The sequence below is a fragment of the Stenella coeruleoalba genome (assembly GCF_951394435.1).
Source record: "Stenella coeruleoalba genome assembly, chromosome: 21".
Lineage (NCBI taxonomy): Eukaryota > Metazoa > Chordata > Mammalia > Artiodactyla > Delphinidae > Stenella > Stenella coeruleoalba.
Window position 1 is genome coordinate 5,368,621 of NC_137167.1, and position 11,502 is coordinate 5,380,122.

Sequence of the window (11,502 nt, forward strand, 5' to 3'; positions counted from 1 at the left end):
CATCACTAGCCAAGCCTTCCACCTGTCAGAACTCCTTCTTTTTTGTTCTTAACTAATTTTGGTTTCATGGATGTCTTTGCAAATCTGATGGATATTAGAAATACTCCTCTAGGAAAAATGCACACACACACACAATTTTGCATATTGATCTGTGTTTTTTATGGATGCTGTCATGTAAAAAAAATCCTTTTTAAATGGAATGATTTATATTATCTTCAGTAAATGAATCGATTAACATTTGAAAACCGACTTGCCTACTTAATTTCTTTTTTAAAAAATATGTTATTTAAAAACTGACTTATAACTCTCCCCAAAGATTTCAGATCTTTCACTTTTGTTTTACTATGATCAGCAGTTTCAAAAACCTTTGTAGATGCTTCTGAAACACTTAATTTCTAGGGAAATTTTAAAATTTATTTCTGCTAGGAAAGTGCAGCAGGCATTGCTATGTACCTTCTTAGAAATATTTTATGATAATTTTATGAGGAAATAAGCCAAGAGACTGCAATGTTATTCCCATATTGGTTTATATTAAATAAACATTGATAAGCCACAAAATCTTGATCGTAATTCAGACTCTGACCCTCAGATATATTGTTTTGGGAGAAATAAATGTACACAGCTACCATAGCCACAGAGGAAAAATGTCAAAAATATGGAGAGAAAAACCTTTTGAAACTCACCCTCTATGGAGACATAAACAATACTGATGAGCCACTCTATGAATTCTATGCCTGTATCTTATATTTTAAAGTCGGGACAGAGAAACTTCCTAGATACTTGAGGTAAGAATTTGCTTTGAACAAGGTGGCAATGCAAAGCTTCTTTAAAAGCACCTCTTACAGAGTAAAATCCTTAGAAAGGCTTATAAAAGTTTATAATAATAAAAATTACCATCTTACTTTTCCTTTGAGACCAATCATCACACACCAAGAGCAGCTAAGTTTATAATAATTTATTAAGGTTGCATATCATTTGTCATGAATAATAAATTATAGAAACCATAGCATCTTTATAAACTATTAAGTGTATCATATTCACTTCCTAATGCTTATTGCAGTAACTGTAAGAAATTTAGATTATATTTTAGCATTAGTTAGAAGATTAAAAAAACTATAAAATTTGTTCACAGTACTTCGGATTTATGAAGGACCCTATTATTTTAACTTTTGGGCAAGCAGTTTGAAATACGTAAAAACCCCTTACAAACCAGAAGGTGGCGTACGGTTTCACTGAGCTGCTGAAAATAATGCAGTTCCTTGAATTTGTACTTACACCCATGTGGTGCACTTTTTAAGGCATTGTAATAAATGCAAATAAATAATCAATTACTGATCTCTAAAAAAAAAATCTACCAATAGACAACATTGAAGCTTGGCAACACTTTGAACATTCAAATAAAAAATTCAGTAAACAATTGCAGCATGGAATTCTCTCTCCTGTTCCCCATTTCCCTCCCCCTACCCAGTTTGGTTAAGAAAAAAAAGTTCAGGTTGAGTTTAAGTCCTAGGGCCTGACAGGGAGACCCTGGCCTCCATTCTTCCCCAGACTTCTGTTATCTTCAGTTTCAGTTCTCATTATGTCTGTCCAGACTCGCCCCTGACATCAGCATCGGTCCTTTTCCCTCAGGGGGAGTTTTCCAGTCCTTGCTGAAAGCATTTCCTTCTCCACTGTAACAGCACAGGCGTGAAATTAGTTGGAGTCTTTGTAACAAGTTCGTTCTGTTCCTATGGAAGAGAAACTTACAAGGCAGCAACAAGGTGCTGTGCGCGTTAGGTTTCATAGACTGGCTTGGTCTTTAAATGTCCGGTCTTGGCTAATGTCCTTCTCCATCCTCTGGTCCTCAGTGAACTTTGATGGAATATTTCCGCAGTTTCAGAAATTGGAAAAGCTTGTCTTTCGTCCTCTTCTTCAGAGCCATCAGGGCTCGTGTTTTCTCCTCCAAATCTTGATCTATGGCCAAAATGATCTTAGCTCTCTCCTCTGCTTTCTTGTCCCCAGAGTTTTTGAAGAGCCTCTGTAATGCTTCTTGGTCTATGTTTTCAAAGATGTTGCCCACGGCTTTCTTACGTGAGGCTGTATCGAAGTGGTAGCCGTGGATGGACGGGCTTACTCGCAATGAGGTGGACATGCTTCTGGCCGGGTGGCTTGCCTTGGCTTTCATCGATGTGTGAATCTTCGGGAATTCAGCTCCTGGGCTCCCCAGAGAGTCTGTAGCAAAATCATTCCGTGACTGCTATTTAAAGTGTGAACAAAAGCTCCAGGCTCAGATTACACTGGTGACATCAGAGTGATCTCAAGGAAGCATAATCACAGAGAGGTTTAACAGTTGAGTTGCCAATATCCTGTTCTTGTGCTAAATGTTACTAAGAGCTGTGTTCAGTGATGGGGCCGGAAAGGTGGGTATTTCTCTTTACCACATCTGTGGCCATAGGATTATAGACTTGGACCCTTCTACAGAAAAAAAAAAAAAAGCTGAAACCAGGACAGCACAAAGATAAGAGACAAACAAGGTGGCTTAGACCCTCAAATCTTTCCAGACAACAACCAAAGCAAAGGGTTCTGCCAGCCACCAGAAAGTTTTAATTCCCAGGGAAGTTATTAAAGTGCAGTCCCAACATTTGGCAGCCCACACCAGCGGCCTCTGGACATCTCTAGCCAGGGCAACCCCGAAGCTATTGAGAGACAGTTTAAGCAACAAGGACATTGATTTAGAGTATGTCTGCTGTAGAAGGGGGGTCAGACACTACAAAACGCTGATGTGACACAGCCTGAGTCCGTGACCATTCAGAGCCTGCGTCCAAGAGCAGACCTGCAATTGCTGAATAAAATTTTCATTTAATAATAATCATAGCAATAGACAGTGTCTCCTTAGGCTTGTGTATATATCAACAACAATGTCAAAAAAAGCCGGAGGGAGAGTTAAAAGGTGCTTTTATGTACATAGCACTCAAAAGGGATGAGTTGACTTTTTCCTCTCATATTTATTTTGGCATCAGTCAGACACAGTCAGAACAATACTTCCTTTGGAAGAATTTAAATTCATTCTTTCTACCTTCCACAATATTCAGCCAGCCACTGTCCCCACTGGTGTATAGAACACTTACATTCCACCAAGGTTCAATGTCAGCTTCAAAGGGCTCCAGAGACTTCTCTTCAGGGACCTTCTGCCGGGTCCTGGCACTCTCAGAAACAGGGCTGGCCTTTGTTTTCCTCTCATCTAGTCATCTAGAAAAGTGCACAAAGGGAGAGCATGTAGACAAGGTACCTCACTAGAGAAATGAGTTAGAGGCCCTTCTCATATATTCATTCATTCACTCGTTTATTCAATCAGTATTTATTCAAGGTCGACTTTTAGCTGGAACTTTTCTAGGCATTGGAAATATAACAGGAAACCACACTAAACCAAATAAAAAACAAAACATCCCTACCTTACCTTTGTGGAGTTTACATGCAGCTGGGAAAGGACGTCACAGGGTCATGCATGAAGCAGTTTGTACAGGAGAAGCAAGGGAGGGTTGGAATTTGCATAGGATGTCCAGAGGCAGCTTCCCCATGTGACCTTGTGCAAAGACCTGAGGGAGCTGAGGGAGGAGCCTACGTAGACAGACACCTGGGGGGAAGGGTGTTGTAGGCAAGAGTACAGCAAGTGCCAAGGCCTGAACATAAGAGTATGCGTGGCGTGTAGGAGAAACAGCCAGGAGCTCAGCCTGTCTGGAGCAGAGTCACCAGAGAAGAGTGAGAAGGGGATTCAGGGTAAGAAAACCAGGGGCAGATTGAGTACAACCCTGCACTCACAAATATCCTGTACTCACAGCCCTGTCTCACAAATTTCCCTTTTACTCTGTAGGAGATAGGTAGCCTTTGGGGAATTTGGAGCTGAGAAATGACACGATTTTTCTTATAATTTAAAAAATAAATAAATAAATAACTGTCACTTCTTAGTAGAGAATAGATTGTAGGGAAACAAATCAGATTCTGGGCATATTGTGAAAGGGGAGTCGAAAGGATTGCAGACGGCCCCAACCTGGGGAACCAGACAGACAGGAGCCCAGCACTCACTCTTCGTGAAAGCTGCTTCCTTGAGAGATGTTTCTAGGTAAGCTGGTGTTCAACGCGCCAACCACGGCAGCTGATACTTGTTCTGGTTTTTCCATGGAGAACCCTATGTTCCGCTTCCCACGACTAGGGATTTCCTAGCATATCTAGCACACCTTTGTGGCAGCCTCACTAACGTAAAAATAGTTATTATTCCATCATCAAAAAGTCTACATACAATAAATGCTGGAGAGGGTGTGGAGAGAAGGGAACCCGCCTACACTGTCGGTGGGAATGTAAATCGGTGCAGCCACTATGGAGAACAGGATGGAGGTTCCTTAAAAAACTAAAAATAGAACTACTGTATGATCCAGCAATCTCACTCCTGGGCATATATCTGGAGAAAATCATAATTCGAAAAGATACATGCACCCCAGTGTTCATTGCAGCGCTATTCACAATAGCCAAGACATGGAAGCAACCTAAATGTCCATCGACAGAGGGATGGATAAAGAAAATGTGGTACATATATGCAATGGAATATTACTCAGCCATAAAAAAGAATGAAATAATGCCTTTTGCAGCAACATGGATGGACCTAGAGATTGCCATACTGAGTGAAGTAAGTCAGAGAAAGAGAAATAAAATATCGTATGATATCACTTGTATGTGGAATCTAAAAAGAAATGATACAAATGAACTTATTTACAAAACAGAGACGGACTCACAGACTTAGAGAATGAATTTATGGTTACCAGTGGGGGAAGGGTGGAGGGAAGGGATAGTCAGGGAGTTTGGGACTGACATGGACATAACCTGTCTTAACTGTCATTGCTCAAGGCTTCATCAGCCTTTCCATGCTCTGCCCTTTGTTGAGGTGACTCTTATGCAGGCTCACAGTTTTTATCTTCTATTCATTAATTAATCCCAAATTTTGATTTCCAACCTGCCCCTGTCCTTTAAAGTATAGATTTTATTAACTAACTATAGAATACTTACGCAACACAGGTATGCCATTAATATCTGTTCAGTTGTAAAAGTCAGAAAGCCAGTTATAATCTTCTGTAATCTTTAATATCTCCTTCTCTTTATCCCCTCTATCTATCTATCCATCTATATATGTCACCAAGTTCTGTCAACTCTATCTGCAAATATTTCTCAAATCGATCCAGTTTCTCGCTGTTTTTCCTGCCACTCTTCAGGTAAGCCTCAATAGGGCGGATGCTGTGATGCACAACCCAAGCATTCTCACTAAGTTTTCCCCAGATGCTCAGCTGTCAGCTGCCTTCGGAGGTGGTCACCACTGAAGAAGGTCATGTCACCTGAGGCACCTCCCCTTCCTGGTGCAGCTGCATCTAGTGACTGGTCAATACACGGGTGGAAATGCCCACTCCCCTCACCCCAATTCTGAGGGCTCTTCTACACTTCAGAACATCCTTTAGGCTCTGCCCAATCTTGTCTCTTTCCCATCTCTTGGCAATGATCCCAAGAGCTCTCGGTGACAGACCACCTGCCTGCTGCTCGCCAGCTCGGAGTCTGCTTCCCCGGGATCCTGGTCCCTGACACCCCATCTTCTCTCACCTGGACCAAGGCCAGACCTCTATCCTGGTGTTCCTGCTTCCACTCTTGTTCTCCATTCTCCGTGCAGCACCCAGAGCAATACTGTCTAATGAGCAATCTGGTCAGACCACTCCTGCTATTTTTCTTAGGATAAGCCTCCAAAATCCTAACACAACCTTTCTGAGCCTGACCTGCTCTGGTCCCTGGCTACTCCTGCCGCCTGATAATTTGCCACTCTCTGCCCTGCTTTCCAGTTCCTTGAATGCACTATGCCCATTCCTGCTCTGGGTATTTGCACATATTTTTCCTCCTTCTGGAATGTTCTTCTCTGCCTTTTATCTCAGCTATTCATTCATAAAATCTCAACTAAAAGCTACCTGCTCAGAGAAGTCTTCCCTGATGCTTCTAGACCAGATCAGGCCTCCTTGCCAATGTACCCTTTACTATTCCCTTGTAGCACTTATTACAGTTTTCAAGCACACATTTATTTTGGGGATTACTGATTTAAAGCCTGCCTCCACCAAGAGCAGGGATCCGCTCTACGCTTCTCTTTAATGTGTCCGAAGCTCCTGGGTCACTTAATGTGTTGCAGTGTTTAACTAAATAACAGTGTGTGTGATTCTATTTAATTCTCATAGCAGCCCTGTGCGGTAGGAACTATTGCAATCCTCATGTGACAGACAGGACAACTGAGGCAATGGAAACTTGCTCCCTGCTGTAGGCTGAATACCCTCCCCCTCTCCCCAGATGTCCTAGAACCTATGAATATAAGCAAAAAAGGAAATTTATGGTGCAAAAGGGGCTTATATGGCAAAAGGAATTTTGCAGGTGTAAATAAATTAAAGATCTTGAGTTGTGGAGATTATCTTGGATTATTACATGGTCGGCCCACGCAATCATAAGAGTCCTTATAAGCAGGAGACAAGAAGTCAGAGAGGGAGAGGCTGCTGTGTGGCTGACTTTGAAGACGGAGGATGGAGCCGTGAGCTAAGCACCAAGGGTCGCTTCTAGGCCGCCCCTAGAAGCTGGAAAAGTCAAAGGAACAGATTCTCCTGTAAATCCGTCAGAAGGAACATATCGCCACAGACCCATTTTAGACCTCTGGCCTCCTGAACTGTAAGATAGTAAATTTGTGTTAAGTCACTAATTTGTAGCAATTTGTTACGTGGCAATAGGAAACGAATTTACTCTGCAGATCCTTCAGCTGTGATGAGGTAACTTGAACCCAACGTGAACCCTTGACTACCTGACTCCAAAGCCCGTGATTTTAAACACTCTACTGAATTGCTCTCAAATCAACTGCAAGCTCTCTCTTCAAAAAGCGTGAATAATGTTCCCAAATGACACTAAGCAGCTCTCCTGAGTACTGCCTGAAAGCATCCAGATGAATTTGAGAGATTAAGGCATTTCAAAATTGTTTAGAGGACAAGACCATGCACAGGGGAACAGTGTTCGTTTCTGTTTACCAGAAATGTGACACAAGCCTTAAGGCTGTGATTTGCTGATGCCCTTTGCCAAAGGTAACTCCACGTGTGCTTGGAAAGCCTTTTGCTGCTGTCACCCTGTTCTTTCCCTTCTTTGTATAAATATTTTCAGTGAATGATGTGGACAACAGACTCTAAAAAATCACTGGCGAGGAGTCACAAATTGCATATGAACGAGATGGTATCATATAGGTGCCTTACAGAATGTTTGCTCTCTACAATAAAGACAGGACATGATGAAGGCTGTTTAAAAGAAGCAGCTTCTAGCAAATTCCTTGGCAGTCCAGTGGTTAGGACTTAAGAAGCAGCTCCTAGGCTAGTGTATTTTCTTTCAGGCACCAGTTTTCCAGTATTTTTTCATCGCACAGAGAGATCTGTTTGCTGGTAATAAGTGTGTGCTTGGTTACTTTTGTATCTAATGAAAAGATTTGAGAAAACAAAGGGAAAGAAGAAAACTAATATTTATTAAGTGATGTGTATACCTAGTTTTCTTCATACAGTATCTAAATGATTCTTCATAACAATACTGGAAGTAGATATTATTGACCTCCATTTTCACTAAAAACAAAGAATTGGGCTAAACATTCTGTCCAAAGTAAGTTGTAAAAACTGAATTCATTTCCAGACCTTTTTCTTAGCCCCAAAATCTCTTTGGGAAGGTTTTCCCGAACTTTTGCTAGGCTACTTGCCACTACTGTTTGCATCACTAAGACTCTAGATTTACCTTTCCAGAGGAAAAATGAGAACTTTATCTATATCTTTAAAGGGCCAAAGATATTAAGTGTAGAGGCTGGTACATAGAATGTATCTAATGAATACTTACTGAATTATTACATGAAGAAGTGAATGAAAGTAATCATACAGAATTTACTTCAATGCTGTTTTGTGTACCAATTTCTCTCCCTGGTAATCTCCTGAAAATGAAAAGCACAGAAGCCAGCAATTAGACATGTATACCTTAAACTTTCACTGAGCTATCCCTGCACATTTTTGTTTTAACAACAAAAATTTCGTACTGCGTTGCAATTTACCAAGTGCTTTCACATATATTACTTCGTTTGACTTTCACAACGTCACTGGTAGTATTATCCCTATTTTGCAGATGAGAAAACTGAGTATAACAGAAGTTAAGCAAGTTTCCCCAAATTTTGGAGCTAATTAAATAACAGAGCTGGCCCTGGAACTCTCATTTTTTGGTCTTTAAATCCTATGGTTTTTTTTCCTACCATCGCATAGCTTCCTGCTTAGGCTCATTATTTCCTTATCTCTTATAGTTTGAAAATTCTATCCCAACTGTCTTTCATTTTTCTTTTCATGTCTTTAGTCATTGATTTATAGATTCAGTCACAAACACACTATTGAATGCTTACTGTGTGCCACGAGCTTGAGGAACAAACAGGCTGGGAGAAATGGACATCATCCCGGTGTCTGTGGAACATGAGGCCTAGAGAAGAAAAGAGACTTTAGACAGATAAGTAAACATATCAGTAGATGAAGAAATATTTATAAGTGCTAGAAAATGAAAAACATCAGGTGATATAAAGGAGGAAACAAGGTGAGGCTTCCTTTAAATCGTTCAAGGCGTGAAAAGCTTTTCTGAAGAAGAGCCATTTAAGCTGAGACTTGAAGTAAATGTTGAAATTAACAAGGAGAGGAGCACAGCAAGGAGCTTTGGATGCAGAAGGAAATCCTGCGCAAAGGCCCTGGGGTGGGAATGAGTTTGAAGGACAGGGAAACAGACACAAAGACAACGCAGGTGGGAAATAGAAACCAACCAACGAGGAGAGGATGATGATGCTAGATTGGTAGGTGGGGCCGGAAGACGGAAAGGGTTGAGGACCGTGTTGAAGACTTAATATTTTATCCTAAGTGCAATGGGCCATCTTTAAAAGGTTATAAGCATGGAAGGGAAAGTGCTGCGCTTTTCTACTTTAATTTTTAAAATTACTTTGAGTAGTCAAAGACAACAACTAAAGAGAACAATTATGGTTTCAGGTGGTGACCAGACTCTTCTAAATGTAGTTTGGAAATAAACTCAAAGGGACTTGGTGATGACTTTAATAGGGGATGGGCTAAGCGTCAAGGGTTACTCCCAGGTTAAACCCTGGCCTCCTTGGTGGGGAAGGTTGAGAGTGAAAAGGATTTGGGAGAAAATGCAAGTTCAGTGCTGCACACAGTAAATCTGAAATGCCTGGGAAACTGGAAGAAGATAGCTGAGTATGTGAATCTAGAGCTCAGAGGAGAAGTCTGAAATGTAGTTTTAATTTTTATTTTTTTCTCAGTAATAATTATCAAGAAATCAACATTGACTGCAGCTTTCTTTATCCTACTTATGCATAAACCCAGAATCTAGAACAATGCCTGGCACAAAGTAGAATTCATATAAATGGTTTTAGAATTATTTTACATAAGGAAAATATTGAGGCCTAGAGAGGGCTGAATAACATGTGAAAACAATGGTCAATGGTCACGTGACTTCTTTTCACTGGACACTTAAACCTTCATTTTTCTATACTTAACAACTGAAATGGCAATCATTCTCTTAAGTAATTACTTTGAGGGCATTTACTATATTCCATATGTTTATATAAAATCTATACTAGTCCATTTCTGCTGTAGTAGTGGTTAATTCCTTTAAAAAATTAATCAGCAAACATTTTTATTTCAGTAAATTTTATTAAATGTCTTTTTAATCTTTAGTGATTGCTGATGAGAACGAATGGCAGGTTTTCTTCTAGAAACTTTGATTCTGACATACTTTTACTCGAAGAGAGGAACTAATTAAACATTCTGAAGCAATAAAAATTTTGAGCAAAGAAAAAATAAAAACAACAGAGAAATGCTTTTCCAAAATGCTTTCAGTCAAAATATGGGGAAAAAATCCACAACTTTACTGCAAAGAATTACCGCCAAGCCCATTTTTTTAAAGTGCTGCTTTTTAAATGGTGCCTTTGCATGTGAAATGAAACAGCTGTCTTTGCTTAAGCCACAGTCTATATTTGCAACATCTCCTAAAAAAGGAACTGAAGATAAGCTTTTCTTTTTTAACATTTTAATTAGCTGCTCAGATTCAGATATTGAGCTCCTTTTATTAATAGCTTCTTTCAAAGGAAACAGTTGTGAACATAAACTAACATGTTTTTCTCAGGAAGTGGGCATGAGATATTTATATGTATTTATAGTAGTGTGTGTTTCTAAAATCTATGACTAAAGCTAAAAAAATCTTTATGAACCATCTCCTCCCACTTGCCACTCCCTCTCCTTCAGTCCGTGCCTCTCAAAGTGGGACTCCACAGAGAAAGAACTCCTGGCATGTGCCTCCCAGATTTCGCAAGTAGTGTCGCAAACCATACACGTGGCCACTTCTGAAGGCCCTTCTCCTGAGCAGATTACTGTCACACCTGGCTCCTCTCTACTCAGACTGACCTACTCATTCTGTCTGACTTTCCAAGAACTATAGGCAGCCCAAACTTCTGAGGGGCCTGGAGAAATCCGGTCCCGAAACTTCTCCAAGCCGCTGAGGGACAACTGGACTCTTGGAATTCTTCATAAGGTGAAGCAAACTCTTAGCAAGGACAACATATCTCTGTTTAAATATTGAAAGGTTATTAAATGGAAGAAAAATTAGGCTTATCTGAAAAGTGCCTGGTGGTAGAAATATGGCCAATGAAATAGGTGAGCTCCAGAAAGATATAGTTTGACTCAGCACAATTAAAGGCATTTACTCAATGAGAGAATAAACAGTGAGAACGTTCAAGTACAGTCAGGATGACCACTAGGTAGGTATCCCATAGAGACATGTAAGTAGTGAGACTAGACCAGTGCTTATTTTTATTTATTCTATTTGTTGCCGATGATCTACAGCATGCGTCATCAGGTTATACACACATAAGAAAGTGTGTAACATTTTTGTCTCAGTCATTATATATAAGAACATATATATGTTTCATGTATGTATAAGTAATGTACATGCATAGCTGAAGCACAAATTTCAAAAAGACAGTTAAACTTACTAGCTTCATGCACTATGTATTTCATTCTATTTTTATTGTATCCTCTGGTCGTTAAAAAATGGCTGGTTACAACCCATTAAACTGACTTCAAACTCACTAATGAGTCACAACTTGTGGTTTGAAAACCACTGGACTAGACAATTTTAATGACTCTTTTGATGCTGAGCAGAGGAAATCGTGACCCTTTGCTTCAATAAACTTTTACGTAACTAGTTGTTGCTGTGCTGTTGTTTTTGACACTTGTGTACACGAAAGGCTTCAGCATAACCACCCTGAAACGGTAGACAGTCCAGTACAGCTGCCATCACTATAATCATTCGGGGAATAATTGTTTTTTAACATGTCTCTAGAACCAGGTAGTAGAACCACATAAAAATATCTCAGTAGTTTAGACCACAAGGGCAATC

The 11,502-nt window shown here is 40.1% G+C and overlaps 1 protein-coding gene across 1 annotated transcript; it reads right to left on the bottom strand.

The window, feature by feature from the left end:
• Positions 1-525: 525 nt before the first annotated feature.
• Positions 526-2,536, bottom strand: TCIM (transcriptional and immune response regulator). The gene has a single exon (XM_079909250.1). It carries the CDS (start codon positions 2,162-2,164, stop codon positions 1,844-1,846), a length of 321 nt encoding a protein of 106 aa, XP_079765376.1. The 5' UTR covers positions 2,165-2,536; the 3' UTR covers positions 526-1,843.
• Between the last annotated feature and the right edge of the window lie 8,966 nt (positions 2,537-11,502).

Coding starts and splice junctions, on each gene's coding strand:
- TCIM (XM_079909250.1), bottom strand. CDS start 2,164: ATGAAAGCCAAGGCAAGCCACCCGGCCAGAAGCATGTCCACCTCATTG.